General features: G+C 35.8%; 1 protein-coding gene across 1 annotated transcript; it reads left to right on the forward strand.

Moving 5' to 3' along the window:
* LOC110271912 lies at positions 1459 to 2121 on the forward strand. Its single transcript, XM_021123597.1, has one exon. The coding sequence runs from the start codon at positions 1459 to 1461 to the stop codon at positions 2119 to 2121; it is 663 nt and encodes a 220-aa protein (XP_020979256.1).

Consider the following 17972-nt stretch of genomic DNA (forward strand, 5'->3'; position numbering starts at 1 on the left):
GTAAAAGATTTTATTGAATTAAGTCTTGTGGGTTTCTTTTTCTCTTTTTTTAGGAATTTTTTTATGATAGAAATTTTAATATTTGATTATTTAATTTTTATCATTATATTTGTTGTTTGGAATATTTTTAAAGTAGTCTATTTTAATTGCACAAACTATAAAAAAAAAAATTTTAGCACTTTTCCGTGTTAGAAAAGTTCTTCTTTGAATCTCAATTTTCCAACAGCATTTATTCCACTTAATTTGAGAAATCAGTAAAAAAAGGGAGATGGTTTGGTTACAAAGTTAAAAAAAAGAGTTAAGTATGATTTTAGTTGTTAAGGTATAGGTTGAAAATTTTTTTGTTCTCAATCTTTTTTTACATACAAAATCGTCCCTAAACTTTAACTTAATCTTAAAATCGTTCTTACTTTAGGGACCAAAATCGTACAGAAATAGTGGCGGAAGTAAAGGCATAGGTAAATCGTAGATAACTTCTTCTTTTTTTTTCTTTTTTTTTCCTTCTCCCTTTGCAAGAACAAAAATACTCTCTTTTTCTTTTTTTTTCTTTTTTTTTTATTTTATAAATTTTTTTGTTATATATAATTTAATCCAAAATTTTAAGATTTAAGTAAAAAGGATAATTTTAAAACTTAATTTTAAATTTTAGGGACGATTTTATACGCAGAAAAAGAATAAAAACAAAAAAAATACCTTAAAAACCAAAAACTACACTTAACCCTTAAAAAAACTACTAATTAACCATATTGCTGCCAAGATTGAGAACTACTATTTATTCAAATGGTGGCCGCTCACTTGTTCAATTTTGCAATGGCTCATGAAGATCTCGCCTGGGGTGAAACCTACACAATGGAGATAAAATATAAAAATTAAAAATATAAAAATTACACATTAAAAATTACAAAACTGAATATTTAAATTTTAAAAATTACACATCCAAATTCTTAAAGCTACATACTTAAATCTAAAAATTAAAATAAACTAAGTTATTAAATTGATTTAATTGTAAATAATTCAAATAACACGTACAAAATTTTTAAATTCACATTTTATTATTGCCATTAATTGATGTAATAAAAATGGAATATGAGAAAAATGAACCTTATAACGGTGTTATTTTTTAGCATTACTATTAAATGTTGAGATAGGCCTTACTGGAGTATTTGTAACTCATTGGCAAATGAAAAGAGAAATCAAAAGAATTCATTTTGAAATATTTTTTATTCTTTTTAAATATATATAAAAATTGAAAAATATTAATTTTTTATTTTTTTGGTAATTAGACATCAAATTTTTAAGCACTACAAAAACCATTTTCTTAGTATTATTTGATTTCTTATTTTCTATTGTACTTTTTCTATTGTAAAAAGCTGTTGTTGATAAGAAATAGTTTAAAATTCTGCTAATAAATCTATTGTGCTATTTTTAGTATTTTCTATGTACTAGTTAGAAGATCAAATGGTGAACCTGGTAGCCGCTCACTGTTCTTTTCTGCAATGGCTCATGAAAATCACGGCCGGGGTGAAACCCTACACAGTAGAGATACACCCGGAAACACACATGAGATTCTGGGTTCCTTCATATGCCATCTCTAGTCCTAACCTCGTTTCCAAGTCCAAGAAGCCAGTAGTAGTTCTCCTCCACGGCTTCTGCGGAGATGGAATCATGACCTGGCAATTCCAAGTTGCATCCTTATCCAAACACTATGCTGTTTACGTACCAGACTTTCTCTTTTTTGGCGGCTCCTTCACCGACAGTCCTAACCGATCGCTAGAGTTTCAAGCGGAGTGTTTAGCCGTGGGATTGGGGAAGCTCAGGGTGGAGAAGTGCGTGCTGGTTGGGTTCAGCTATGGTGGGATGGTGGCCTTTAAGATGGCGGAAATGTATCCTGATATGGTGCATGGCATGGTCATCTCTGGCGCCGTTGTGGCCATCAAAGAGTCCATCATTATGGAGATAGTGAACGGTGTTGGATTTTCTTCGTGTTCAGAGATGTTAATGCCATCCACTGTTGATGGAGTCAAGGGCCTTCTCTCTTTAGGGATTCACAAAAACATTTCATTCCCTAATCGATTTCACAACGACTTTCTCAAGGTTTGTGCTCAAGTTATTCAACAATAATATTATTTACTTTTATTTACTTTTGTTACATTTTATTTGAAGCAGTAAACTTGCTCAATACTGCTCAATCATCAATTTGACAGATTAAAGTTTATAAATAAGAATCTGCATCAAATTGATTTTACAAATTTGATTTTGATAAAAAGTGAGTTGGTGTTATATAATTTATGTTTGGTAATTTTGTATCAAAATGAATTATAGTAAAATAAATGTTATTTGTATTTCATTATTTAAAAAAGGAATGAGGCCATCAGAATTTATTATTTTTGGCCATCAATTAGTCATCAATGTTTAAAAGTATGTGATAAAGTATATTGTTAGATTACTAAACTAAAAGAACTAGACTAAAAGAATTGAGTTAATAATTAAGTGATGGCAAAAAATAATAATAAAGTTTGATGACCTCCTAACATTTCTCTGTTCAAAATCACGTTTAGATAAAAATTATTAAAAAAACATGAATTTATATCATCTAAAATAATATTTTTTTAACCCTTTTGGCTATTTTTTTGAAAGAACTTAAATTTATGGATTGAAATTTAGTACTCTCTTGATCATAATTTTTTAGTATTTATTTTAGTATTTAATTTGGTCTTTCTAATAAAATTAATAATTTATATTATAAAAATAACAAAATTTCATACAAAATATGTATCAACAAAAATAATTAAAAAAATTATATGAATAATAAATATTAAAATAAATTAATAAAAAAGTTGAAACTTAAAAAAAGTACTAAAAATGATAGCATAAAAAAATTATTTGTAAAGCATAACCATGAAAAAAAATACAAAAATTTTGATGATTGATGATTGTTCTTGGTATCTCCTCTAACAAATGAGATTGAATGATAAAATTGGCAGAAAAAAATAAATTTCTTCAATTACTTCTCCAAATTAACAATTGAACGCAAAAGCTACAATTTGTTGCTTCTAATGTTCAAGAAGATTGAACGTATTTTATATCGTTCGTTCTATTGCTAAACCAAACACACCCATAGTCCCACCTACAGCCAACCTGGGCAAAACATCAAGCAAACAATAGGATAGTTAATTTTTTTTTTATGGATTTTCTACTTTTTTTTGTATATATGTGAAATAAAGTGATCATTCACTTATCATTCCTACAAAAGAAAAAGAAAAAGGAAATAAACAGTGGTGTTTCGAGGGTTACTTGAAACTGGTGATTTGGGTCTGAACGTGAGATGCAAACGCTTTTTGGTGGTGGTGTCGACGTCTCCTCTAATGGAGCAAAGCTATTCGAGGTCTTCGAGTGAGAATGGGATGGTACTTGCAAGATACTATGATGCTTAAAGTTAGTAAGGATTTTAGGCAGATTTTTAGTAAATTGGGATTCAGAGATACATGAGTTCTGAGGTGGTATTTATATAGTGGGAATGATGGCTTTATCTTCACTCTTGTAACTCCCCTTCCTACTCTGGTAGGAAGTTATTTTTTCTTTTTATCTAGGGGTTGTTAAGGTCTCATATTTGAATTGTTGGCGGATTTGTTGGAGCAGTTAAGATTCTACTCGTGGGTCAGACATAAGGCCCAGTGGATCCGCTCCCGTGTAGGTCAGACAGATGAAGAATGGTTTTCTGGACCTTTCTTTTGTCTGTTGGGCTTGTCTACTTTGGGCCTGGTTTTATTATTGGGTCAGGGTATGAATAGTGCCACTGCTCGATGTTGAGTTTGTTCAAGTCAGTGTCGGCCATTCAGCCGAGTTGCTTCTTGAGTCACTATTGTTATTTGCACAAGTTGGTTAGGTCGACTTTCTCGACGCAATCTCATATGAAGAGGTCGGCTATCTCAACATGATTTTGAATTGATGTGACATTTCATATGTTTGTAACCATTTGCGCGTCTTTTCAGTTACCTTGGTAATTGTGCAGAGTATTAAAAGCTTTTTTAAAACAGGGTGAATTGGATAATTTGTCCCTATTCGAAGCTATATAACCTCATCTCTTCTCCTCCTTCTTCTTTTTCGCTTTTCATTTCCTTTTCACAAAACCCCTTCATTTTCTCTATCACGTTCTTGAGGCACCATTTTTCTTTTCAATTTCTTTTCTGTTGGTATCTTTCCCTCTGACGAGTTGTTTCTTGCAATTTTGTGGGTCTGTCATCTCTCTGAGTCATGTGGTGTGTGTGTGTGCTTCTTTGTTATCCCTTCTCTCTTATCCAAGTTGGCACTTCCTTTTTCTTCATTATTTTTTTATGGTTTTGCTTGTTCGAGTATGTGGTTATAAATTTCTTTTTGCATGATGTGTCTGAGTTTTTGAGATATTTAATAGTTACGATTTGTCATTTCTGCAAAATGTGATTTTTGAAACTTCTAAAAAAATATCTTTTAAAATCTTGATGCGTCTACTTGTGATGATAAAAGATATTATTTTCGTTGAGCCTTTTGTTGGATACATTTTTCTTTGAATCTTTGTTTTCTTGTGATAGCATGCTTGATGTTTTTGGTTGATCTTTGTAATATGTGATTTTTGGGATTTTATCTTTCCCCTAAATGGCACCGTTGCTGCTTTTGATGATGGTGCCATTTGAAACTCTACGAACTAAGGCCATACATTTGGCATCTGTTATTGTCGAGAACGGTCAGGGTTGCTTGGATATTTTTCCTATGTTGTCCAACTTATTGCTTGTCCGATTTTGTAGTAACTTAGTTGCATTTCTTTTTGTAGGTATATTTTCTGTATGTCTCATTCAGTAGTACAAGTTATGCCTTCTAATATTCCTTCTGACCTAGACTGGGTAGATAGCATAGTCCTAGTTGCTGTGTCTGTAGTAGATAGTGAGATGTTAGAAAATTTTTTACTTAAACATAGGATTTGTAAGGAACACGAAGAAGTTGAGAAGTATGTGTTAAAGGCCCCTGATCCCAAGAAGAGGATTTTCTATGCCCGATATAACAGGTTGGAAGAGCAGTTTCTCTTCATGTATGAGTGTCTCTTTATTAGGCTAGGTGTGAAGAGTCCTTTCACCAACTTTGAGTAGGGTGTCCTTTTTGCTTTTAGAGTCGCTCCTACCCAACTTTACCCAAACTCGTGGGGTTTCTTAAAAGTTTACTAATTGATTTGTCAAGAACTTGACCTGCCTTTGTCCCTAGAGGTTTTCTTTTATTCTTTTCAATTAAACAAACCCTTTAGCTCTAAGAAAGAACAATGGACTTCTTTCTGATTTACTCAAGATCGGAGAATTTTTTCCATTTTTGAGGAATTCTTCCATGACTTTAAGAACTACTATTTTAAGGTTCGATCTATCAAGGGTGTCCGACCTTTTTATCAGAATGAGCAAAATGATTATATGTTTTGTTTGTATTGGGATGAGGTGTTTGTAGTCGTGAAGTATAGTTTTGTGGAACTTGACGAGGAGGAGCAAGATATAGTAACCTTATTCCATGAATGTTGGGGTTGATCTCCCTATCTAGACACAAAGAAATTTTTGGTAGCAAAGTCGAGCTATCTACTAACTGAGTTAGGCAAATAGCTTTTATTTTGTAGATAACTTTCCATATGCATGTCTTGTAATTACTAGGTCCATATTTCTTTTTATTATAGTCAAAATTACTAGTGGCTCAACTGCCTATAACAACTTAAACAAGCAAAGAAGAACGAGGATGCTCGATAAGCCAAGTTAAGAAGGCTAAGAAGTTAGGCGGTAGCTCAACCCCTTCTCTAAAAACTGGTTCGACCTATTATCAATAAAAAAGTCTACGTAGCCTTCTCCTCTCAAACAATGCCCTCTTTCTGCCCCAGTAGTTCCCGTAGTGCCTCTTAAGTTGTCGGCCTATAGATCTTCTCAGAAATGGAAAACTCCTTCCATCAAATATGGTAGCGTCTACGAGTAGGGCTTTGACGCTATTGCTTTTGCTAAAAAGTATATTATGCCTAGTAGCTCCATTGATATGGATGATACTACCATAGAGAAGAATTTAGAGGATCTGACAAAGGGAGGTATCCGAACTGCTGGGGTGTGCACGACCCTTCTCAAAAAGCTTCGCCAAATTCCACTTAATGCCACTCAAAAGGAAGTATCCGACCTTAGCATGGAGGTGGATGAGCTTAAGAGGGCCAAATCCAAGTTGGAGGCTGAGAGGACTACTTTGAAGTTGGATGCTGCTTTTCTTCGGAATATGGTGAAACAGCCCAATGAGAGGGCAGACAAAGAGAAGGCCATAAGAAATAAAGTGGGAGAGAGCTATGTTTGGGTCTTTGGGGAGAGGCTCGACTTGGAGGGCCAACTTTGAGGAGTTCAAACAGGAGCACGAGAAATTGGAGCGTGCTGTTGTGAAGGACTTGGATGATACTGTGGCAAAATTGAAAGCCCAGTTCAAGGTTCTTGCTCTTAAGGTGGATATTTCTCCCATCGATCCTGATAAATTTGTGGTGGATGGCGAGATATTTCTCATTCCTGAGGATGACAAGGATGCCATTCCTTCCGAGATCCTCAAAGCTTCTGTTGTCCCTATTGAAGTTATCCAATTGACTGCCTCTGTCGGAGAGGTTGTACAGGCTGCTCCTGTTGAATAGGTCGTACAAGCTGCCCCTGTCTTTGAGGTTTCTCAGCTTGCTTCTTCCGAGGAGGTCTCTCGAGCTGTTGGTATCAAAGCTTTCCCTAAGGGTTAGCTTTTCTTTTATTTTAATTTATTTTACAATATAATTTTTTGTAGTATTGAACACTTGTTGGCCTATTTTGGGCTTTTTGAATGTTTGATTTTTGCTAATTTCTTTGTCTCCTTACTATTTTTATGATTTGCATCATTTTCATAATAACGCTTTATCATGCTAAGACATTTTTGTGATTTACTTTGGCATTATCTGCACAACTCATTTACATCCAAGCTATTTTAAAGGTAATTCGCTTGCATGAATCACACACTAACTCGGACCTCGTCGTTTTATCTAGCCGACCACTTTGAGGCCGATCATGATTTTCGTGTTTTTTGGAGCATGAATTGGTGTGAATAATTTGGTAAAGAACATATTATTAATAAAATATATTACAAATGTATTTGCTAGTTGCTACCAAGAGTTTTTATAACTCTAACTTTTAGTCCTTGCTATGATGTCTCGTTAAAACCCTCTACAGAAAAATCTTTTGGGACAAAACCATGAAGTCAGGAAAAAGAGTACATCAGGGAGCAAGGTGCGCTTTCTTAGCTATAATATCGCGTCACCCTTTAGGTCGGACACTTTATTGTAACCATTTTCTAAGACTTCAGCAATCTTGTAAGGTCCTTTCAATTTGTTGTCAGCTTTCCCTCGTCCGACTTCTGTGCTCCAATGTCATTTTTTTTATCAAGATGAGGTTGTTCATGGCAAAGTTCCTCCTTATAAATTTCTTGTATACCTTGTAGCCATTCTTTGCTTTAACGCTTCCTCTCTTATCCGAGCTTGTTCTCAGACTTTTGGAAGGAGGTCGAGTTCTTCATTTGGGGCTTGAACATTACCGATTTCATTGTAAAATCTCATCCTTGGAATTTTTTCTTTGGCTTTAATGGGGATCATAGCCTCCATTCTATAGGCAAGTCAGAAGGGAGATTCTCCAGTTTTGGACTCTGGAGTGGTCCAATATGCCTATAGTACTTATAGTTGTTCTTTAGCCCATGCTCCTTTTACTTCTTGTAGTCTTTTTTTGAGCCCAGATAGCAACGGCTAGATATAGCACAAGTTATTCTCCCTCCTCAGTGGCTAGCTCAAGAATTTTTCAAATTTTTGAAAAGCTTGTTCACATTCTTGAGTCCTTTGAAAATTGTGCCCCTTTTTGTTGATCGCAAATAGTGGCAGTGATCTTAGGTCGGAGCTAGCCAAGAACTTGGACAGAGCGCCAATTTGCCATTCAACTGCTAGACTTTTTTCAAGCAGTTTGGACTTTTCATCTCCAAGATTGTCTATTTGTTTAGGTTAGCTTCAATGCCCCTTTGGGTAAGCATGAACCCAAGGAATTTTTCTGCTTCTACTGCGAAGGTGTACTTAGTGGGATTTAATCTAATCATGTGATATCTTATAGTGTGGAATACTTCTGATAAGTAGGATAATAAGCTAGTTTTTCCTTGGTTTTGACAAATATATCATCTACGTAGAGTTCCATTAGCTTTCCCAAGTGAGGTTGGAATACCTTATTCATCAGTCACAGGTATGTTGCTCCAATATTTTTCAACCCAAAGGGCATAACTACATAACAATAGTTGGCCCTAGGCGTAATAAAGGATGTCTTCTCTTGGTCAGGCTCGTATATCAGGATTTGATTATATCCTTAGTAGGTATCCATGAAGGAAAGAAACTTCTACCCTGAGGCTAAATCGACTAAAATATTAATGTTGGGCAGAGGGTAAGGATCTTTAGGACAAGCTTTATTGAGGTAGGTACAATCTATGCACATCCTTCATTTCTCATTTTGCTTCTTAACGAACACTACATTGGCTAGCTATAAGGAGTATTTTAGTTCCCTTATGAATCTAGCTTTCAGGAGTGCTAGAACTTGATCCTCCATGACTTGTGCTCACTCGGGAGTGACCTTTCGTCGTCGTTGTTGCATAGGTGGTAAGCTTGGGTATATGGCAATTTTGTGGGACATGAGGCCGGGATGGATGCCGGGCATGTCAGAGACTTTCCATGCGAAGTGGTCAGAATTACCTTGTAAGTGCTTGATGAGATCACCTTTCATGTTTTGATTTAAATTGGTCCCCACATTAGTAGTTTTTCCAACTTTGTCGCCTATTTTCACTTGTTATGTCCTCCCTTTAGGTTGGGGTCTCAAATCTTCTCGAACGCGGATACCGCCGAGCTCTATTAAGTTTATTTCCTTTCCCTTTGGGCAACCCCATAGATTTAGGATTTCATTATAGCATCTTCTGGCCAGTTTCTAATCTCCTATTATAGTAGCTATCCCCTTCGGAGTCAGAAATTTCATGCAAAGATGAGGAGTTGAAACTACAATAACAAGTCAATTTCAAGATTGTATGATCTAACAAGGCATTATATGATGATGACATGTCTACTACAATGAAATCAACATTTATGGTATGTGATTTTAAACCTTTACCAAAATTAATGTACAATGTGATGTACCCCAGAAGTTGGATAGGTGAATCAGTTAACCCAAAAAGAGAGTCTGGGAATGCTTTCAAATCTTTTTCCTCCAGCCCTAATTTATCAAAGATTTGTTTAAATAGATATCAACTAAACTTCTTTGATCCACCAAGGTCCTATGGAGATTAGCATTAGTTAGGATCACGGTTATAACCATTGGATCATCATGTCTGGGCATAATTCCCCTAGTGTCTTCTTTGAAGGAAGTTGCCGTAGGAGGGTTAGGTATTTTCTCATTCTCCTCAACTTGGTAGACTTCCTTCAAGTGCCTTTTATAGGAGGACTTAATTGTTCCTCCTCCTGCAAATCCACCAACAATCATGTAAATGTGCCTTTCAGGTGTTCTTGCTGGTCTTTCTCACCTTTCCCTGTCTTCATTGTATTTTTTTCTTTTATTGGTTTCATCCATCTTCCCAGCGAGATATTTATCCAGTTGCCCTTCTCTGGCTAGTTTTTCTATCATGTTCTTTAAGTCGTAGGAGTCATTGGTTGAATGGCCTTAAATATTATGGTATTCACAGTTTTCAGACCGATTTTTTGCTTTCTTGCTTCAAATGAAATTGGGAGGTGATATCTTTTCAGTATGGCATATTTCTCTATAGACGTGAACCAAGGAGACTCGCAATGGAGTGTAAGAGTGATATCTCCGAGGTCTTTAAGTTGTATTCTTATTTCTTTTTTGGCTCCTTTTCTTTATCTCGAGGTTGGTATTGGTTGTTTAGTCCTGAAGCAGGCCTCCTCAATTGAGTGGTTTCTTACAGGTTAATGTATTCCTTAGCTCATTCTCGAACCTCGTACAAAGAATTCATGTGCCTTTTTGATATGGAATTTGAGAAGGGACCTTCTCTACGGCCATTAACGATCCCCACGATAGCTATTTTAGTGGACAAGTTTTGAATCTCCAAACATGATTTGTTGAACCTTTCTATGTAGGACCTGAGGGATTCTCTAACCTCTTGTTTGACACATATGAGGCTTGGAGTATGTTTAGCTTTATCAATTTGAATGGAGAATTAAGTGAGGAAACTCTTGGCCAAGTCATCGAAGCAAGTGACCGACCTTGGTGGAAAACTATCGAATCACTTCATTGTTGCCTTGGTCAATGTGGTTGGTAGGGGTATGCATGGGCCGGGTGAAACCAGGTTTGATGTGACCTAGACCCGACCCGAAATATATATCGGGCCTATTTGTTAGACCTGAACCTGGCCCTAGACCCGATGAAACCTATACACTTTCGGGCCACGATTATACCGGGTGAAAATTGGGCCATTAACATTACATTACATTACCTTGATACCTTCTTGTAAGCTAGCATGTGAAAATATCCAAATTTCCAAGACTTTAACCATTATTTGACATGGAAAATATTCACTTATAAAAATATAACAAGAACCAACTTTTCTCTAAAATTAAAGCATAACCATAATCAATACTAATATTGTCTAATAACACTAAATATTTAAATCAATACAAATAACACAATATTATGCATTACTCTAAAGTCTTATGCATTTTAAACATAAAACATTAACTTATAGTCTTATAATGACTAATAACACAAAATATTAAGGTTTACAATACTTAAATTCCACATAAGAATAATCATCATCCATCACTAATAACACAAAATATTAATTGTGTATGATGACTGGGCCACTGGGCCGAGTTTGGGTGACCTGAACTATGGTCCGGACCCGACCCAAAATAATGACCAGGTCTATTTTTGAGACGCTTATCTGGCCCTAGACCCGGTGAAATCACACCAAATTAGCCCATAAAGTGTTTGGGGTCAGGCCGGGTCTTTGGGCCGGGCTGGGCCATGCACACCCCTAGTGGTTGGAAGGCTTTGCACTGAGTTTCATCAGAGGCATCGACCAAATACATGCAACTTTTGAAATTGCTTAGTGTAACATCCTCACTATCAGAATGTCACGCTTTTGGCTGTGCCACTCTGATAGCAAGAAGTATTACGACGACTTCATATACTTAATAATAAATAAGAGCCTTTGACTCGAAACTGTATCGCTGTTTTCTTTGAAAAAAATTAAAAAAATATTTTATCTTGCAAACCAACAAACACGTACATATATACAACACTGTTTACATAAGTAGCTTATGAATTTAGTATACATACAAAACATACAATTCATATCCCTCTTACAAAATAAAATATTGATGGTGAGGGATAAATAAATAACAACTAAAACAACAACATCAAATAAGCAAAACGCAATAAAACTCTTCGTGAGCCTTGTCATTCGTCTCCTGAAAAGATAAAGCTATAGGGGATGAGAACCTAACCACACGGTCTCACCACGGAGTTTTAGAATGTCATAAGAAGATATTTAAAGGGAAATCTATTTTTTCAAACTCAGTGATTATCGATGTCTTGTGAATCTTTTAAAAATCGACGGTTTAACTACTCAAAAATTCAAAGCCTTTTTAAAAGAAATCAGTTAAGTATCTAGATCCAAAACTCACTTTTCTTATAAAAGAATCTTAAAAGTTTTCTAACTGTATGAATGACCAACCTGTTCCAAACATAGGTTCATTAAACCTATGCTGAACCAGCTTGATATTTCATACTTTACTAAACCTCAATCAGAAACCAATCATGCAATCAACCAACACTATCATCAATTCAGCACCAAAACTCAATCTCAAAAGCGCCACACCAGAATAAACACAGACAAAATAGACAAAGAAAACACAGGTATAGATAGCAGTTACAGCAAGTAGCTCGGATAGCAGTTAAAGACAGTTAAACAGTTAGGCAAACCAAAACAAATTCAAACCCAAACAAAGCATGCAAATACATATGATGCATGTCTACTCTATGGCTGATGAGCTCATTTGTCGGTTATATAGCCAAACCTGACATGTCCGGTAACTAACCTGGACACTGTCTCTCTGTTGTGCATTAATATCATTAGAGGGAATACGTGCCCTGTCACCATTAGAGGGAATATGTGCCCTGTCACCATTAGAGGGATTATGTATCCTGTCACTATTAGAGAAAATAGGTGCCCTATCACTCTTACAACCAGAGAGAAAATAAAGATATACTTGTCATCAATCATCCTCAACCATGTCTCATTTACCATATTCATTCAATTTTATAATCAAACACAGTTTTCTGCATTCTTATTTCTCATCTCTTTCCCGGAGCAAGTGGACAACGCCACTGCCTCTTACCTGGGGTCTCAACTCTTAATCAAATTCAATTTCATTTTCAAATCCATTTCTCAATATCATTCAATTCATTAAAAAAATCATACTTTTAAAATCAAATCTCATAATTCTTCTTTTAAATTCAATCCTCATCATTCCTCCCATTCCGTTCATTAAGAATTCAAACTCAAAACATAATCTTTTTCCTAATAACTCCGAAACAAGTCATATAATCCTTAAATCTTAATCTTTTTAAATAGCCACTTTAAAAGAAATCTCCAATTTTTATAAAAATTTAGGTAACATCTTCTGTAAAATTCGGACTATGCCATCCTTACGGGTCCCATCAAAACCACATTTTTCAACCTGTTCTCAAACAACTTCAATATCAAACAATTATCAAATATCAAATCCTTTCTAATTTTTAAACCAGTTTTAATATCAGATCAGGTTCGATGTCAAACTATTTCAAAATCAATTTATTTCTCTAATTCAGTTTATTTCCAATAAATCAAATTTATTTTCAAATCTCAATCATTTACCAAAATTCAACCTATTCTAATAATAGGTGTTTTTCAAAATCAGCCAGCTCCAATATTAAATTATTTATAAAATCAAGCCAATTCAAAATCAAATCACTTCCAAAATAAAATCATTTTCAATGCCGATCTAGTTTCAGTATCAATTTCTCATCCACAACCGCACACCACTCAAGCAGTCAGTAATTCAATTAAGCGAACAATCACATCCATAAGACAAATATAATCATAGAAATACATTTTTCATGTCCATATCTATTTATAACAATTCGGTAATATAAAATAGATTTTAATAAAAATCCCTACCTCAAACAGTCGAAAACCACAAAGCCAAACGGGTCTAAAAACCCTTTTCTCTTAGCCCGAAATCAACGACATCAAATCGACAGTTTTCCGTAACGGTGGTAGCCATAGAAGCACCATACAACAATAGTAACTCAACCCTGAGACATTTAATGTCACGAAAACCTCAGTAATATATAACAAAACGATGACTATAAAGGTTTCAGAGTAAGACAACCTACTGTATTCGGAGAAGAACTCAAAGAACAAAACGGCTGCAACTCCGGTGATGACATTCGGCAGGTGGAACGGCAGCAGGAAACTTTGGTGGTGACGCAGTGGCTTTGAGACAATGTACCGGCCCTTCCTTCTAACATGCAACAGCACCAACATCCACCACCGTCACCTCTCTCTCTGGTCAGACCCAACAGCGATGGCGGCGGCAACCCAGTCGCGGTAGTGACGAAACGGTGGCAGAAAGATCCAGCTCCAATCCGCGATGCTGTTTTCCCTCCTCCGCGTGCATCAGCTTCAGTCTCCCTTCTTCGTCGCGTTTTTCTCCTCAGCAACAGACCTCCATTGACGACGACATTGAAGACCTTGATGACGGCGCAGGAAACGCGAGCTATCTCTCTCACCGCATCTCTCACCTGCGCCTTGACGGCTCTCTTCACAGTCCTGTTTCCAACGGTGGCTCAGCAGCGATGACGGGTTTGACGGTGGGCTCCAGGGCGTGACGCGGTGCGGTGGCGGCGCGGGTTCCTCGTCGGCGCTGTGTCTTCTCTGGTTCTCCTATGTTTCCTCACTCCCTTGATCTCCATCTCTCTTCTGCTGTCTCTCATGTCTTTTTCCCTATTCCATTTGTTTTCTCCCTTTTTCTTTTATTTTGTGCAGTGTTCTGAAAATCAAACTAGACCGGCCGGTTCAACCAGATTAATCGGGAACCGGTCCTATAGTCAGTTCGGTTGAAGTGATAAATCGTCTGACAAAAAACCGGTGAAAAACCGGTCAAACTGGTGGTTAACCGATGAACTACTTGAACCGGACGGTTTTTTACCAGTTTTTAATTCAAAAAAATAATAATAAAATATATATAAAAGTATAAAACCCCCTCCCTTCTCTCTCGCACACACCCACAACCCACTAACCCAGTCACCACCCAACCCCTCTCTTTCTCTCTCTGTCTCTGATCTCCACACAAAACCCTAGCCGGCGCTGCTCTCTTTCTCCCAGATCTCCAGTAGCAGCAGCCAGCGACCAGTGCCGCCGTCACTGACGAACTCTTCTCCTCAACCAGCATCGAGCCCCGCCGTCGTGATTCTCTTCTCCTGGATCACTTCACCTCGCGTCGCTTGGTATGCTCGCTGTTGATGTCACTGCCTCTGTCTATGTCGTCGTTGGCCACCTTGAAATCGTATCTCCATCGGTCCGTCCTCATCGTCAATCCCTCTCTCTCGCGCGTCAAGCCTGTCTTCAATCCCCTCTGTGCCCGAGCTCACTTTCCCTCTTCCATCGCCGTCACTTAGATTCCTCATTCGCCGTCGATCGTCAATTTACTTTTGCTTGTTTTATTGTACTTTTATTTGGTTTCTGATTTCTGATTTTGAGTTTGCTGATTTCTGCTTAGCTTGAGTTTATGAATTTCTGTGTTTGTAAGCAGATCCCTATCCTGCTTCAGTTTTCATTTTTGGGAGTTAATTGCTGGTTTTTGGATTTGATTATGTTAATTGTTGCTTGTTTGTCTGGGTTAATTGTTGTTTTTTCATTGCTGTCTTCTGCATTTAATTTATGTTGAGTGCTACTGTCTTCTGCTTTTTAGCTTTTTTTTATTTTGTTAATTAAATGAATTAATCAGGTTTTTTTATTCTGTTTTTGTAAGTTTTAAATTATGTTTTTTTCTGTTTTTAATTTGTTACTGCAATTTGATTTCATAGTCTGTTTGTTTGATTTCATATATTTTTGTAATTCTGTTTGTTTGTTCCAAATTATGATTATGTTTGTTCCAAATTTAAATTATGATTATGTTTGCAGACTCAATGGTTAGTGGTTATTATTGATTTGTTTGTTATTTTTTATTATTAGGTTATAAATTAAAATTTTAAATTTTATTAGGTTAAATTTTATTGAAATTTAAATATTTAAAATTATATATTAAATTTTTAATAATTTTATTTAATATTTAATTAAACCGGTTGAACTCCGGTCGAACCATTGAACCAGTAAACCAGTCACCTCATTGGTTTATTGATTGATCCGGTTCTCGCATCCTTGGTTTTGTGTGTGTGTGTTGTAGCTGAGAGGGAGAAATGGGGGTGGGATGGCACTGGGTGAGGTGGTGGGGTAAAAGGATTAGGGTTAGGATTTTCAATTTGGAAATTTTTTGGTAGTTTAGGTAATTTTAATAGAATTAAGGGTAATAGAATAATTAAAAACCAATCTTAATTCAATAATAATACCTATAAAAGTACTATTTAATTATCAACTTTATTTATTTTCAAATAAATACTCTAATTCAATTATTAAAAATAATAAAAATCAATTTTCTTTATAATCATAAAATAAAGTTAAAAATCTAATTATTCAACTTAAGGTATATAAAATCCTTGTTATTATTCAATTATTAAAGTTTTAAATCATAAATAAGAAATTACTTAATTTATATATAAAATCTCTTAAAAATATAATCTTAATTAAATATAATAAATTATAAATAAATTTATATTTTTTATTTTTTTTTAGAAATCCAGGGTCTTACACTTAGGTGGTGTTGTGGGTCTCTCATTCCATTGTAGATGTCTATATCTGGACTTTTAAAGTTTCTAGAAACTTTAGCTCGCATGATTTCTTTTGAGAATGGATCTTCACTCCCTAAAGGCATAGTTTCTCGATCAATTCAGGATCTCCTACCCATGAGGTTGGATTCCAACCTTTCTAGTTTTTCTTTCAATTCCCTTCGTCGTTGTACTTCATGTCATAGGGATCTTTCAGACTCACGTTGTCGTTCCAGCTCAATCTCGAGTTGTTCCAACCGATCTTGATGTCCTTGAACCAACCTCATTAATTTCGTTGTGTTTCTGTCTCCTGAAGTTCTAGGTCTATGGACTTTTGATCCTATTTTTCTTGGGTCGTTTCAATCTCTTCCTTTATTAGTCCCCATACCTCTTGGTGAGGAGGAGGTAGAACAATTACTTGGTCATCGTTAATCTGTTCTTCTTTTTGGGGTTCTAATTCAGATGTCATTCGTCTGTCTTCTAAGTAGTTGTCTGCCATGATTGGGTGTTGACTCTAGGCTCCGGCATGGTGCCAATGTTCTAAGGATTACCTGAAATTGGTAATTTGGGTCTAAACGTGAGATTCATACGCTTTTTGTGGTGGTGTTGACGTCTCCTTCAATGGGGCGAAGTCATCTGAGGTCTACGAGTGAGAATGGGAGTGGTACCTACAAGGTACTCTGATGCTTAAGTTAGCAAGGTTTAGGCAGATTTTTAGTAGATTGGGATTCAGAGATACCTGAGATTTGAGCAGTATTTATATAGTGAGAATTATGGATTTATCATCACTCTTGTAACTTCCCTTCCTACTCTGGTGGGTAGTTATTTCTTCCTTTTATGTTTTATCTAGGGGTTATTAAAGTCTCATATTTGAATTGTTGGGCGGATCTATTGGTGTAGTTAAGATTATGACGGATCAATGGATCCATTTCTCGTGTAGGTTGGCCAGATGAAGAAAGGTTTGTGGGCCTTTCTTTTGTGCATTGGGGTTATATACTTTGGACTTGGTTTTATTATTGGGTTAGGATATGAACAGGTAGTTATGAAAAAAAGTGCATGGGAGAGTGAAAAAGTGATGAAAATAAATTTTTTATAGATAATTAAATATTTATTTAAAAAATATATAATTTTTAAAAATAAATTATATTTTTATAAGAATTTTTTTATAGATTTTTTTATTTTGTTATTATTCAATAAAACAGATAGAAACAAGGAATAGTTAGAGATTAGAAGAGTGTAGAAATATTCTGTAACTAACTCTCCAGCTCAGCAAAGCTAAATTATCTTGTACAAATAGAATTCAATGTGTGTGAATGAAAAACTGAAATCTCTTAACAGAATTCTCCATCATTTTCTCTCATCTCTCTTCTCTCTCTCTCTCTCTCTCTCTCCAACAGTTTTTGATGCCTTATATGGTGTCAGAGCTATTTGATCCATAGAACCTGATTTCAGCCCTATCTGAAGCCATGAAAGTGCTACTCCACGAACTCCAACGACTCTCTTCATCCAAAACACCTTTGCTACGTTCTCATCAATTAAACTCAAAACACAATTTCAAAGCTTGGAGGAAGCAAGCCCTAGCATGCATCAAAGTTAATAAACTGCAAAATCACTTAGATCCATGAAAAACTCATTCAAGATTCAACTCAGAAGCTGAACTTACCAAAACAGAAAATCAAGCATATGTTGCCTGGGAAGTGCAGGATCAATGCTTAGTAGCATGGCTCACGTCATCCATGGAAGCAACCTTTGTCAATCGTGTGGTAGAGTGTGAGTTTTCTTACCAGATCTAGAATGTTCTTGAAGATTACTTTGCTGCATGTGTAAAGTAAAAAATTAAGCAACTAAAAGCACAATTGAAGGCATTCAAGAAGCTCGGCTCCTCAGTGTCAGAGTATATGGCAAAGATAAACCAAGTTGCATATTCTCTAAACGTTCCTGGAGTACCACTATCAAAGGAGGAATACATTGAGGCAGCGCTTGGAGGTTTGG

This window comes from Arachis ipaensis, chromosome B05, assembly GCF_000816755.2.
Source record: "Arachis ipaensis cultivar K30076 chromosome B05, Araip1.1, whole genome shotgun sequence".
NCBI classification, from domain to species: domain Eukaryota; kingdom Viridiplantae; phylum Streptophyta; class Magnoliopsida; order Fabales; family Fabaceae; genus Arachis; species Arachis ipaensis.

What these genes read in the sequence shown, in the direction of transcription:
- LOC110271912 (XM_021123597.1), top strand. Translation starts at nt 1,459, where the DNA reads ATGGTGAACCTGGTAGCCGCTCACTGTTCTTTTCTGCAATGGCTCATG.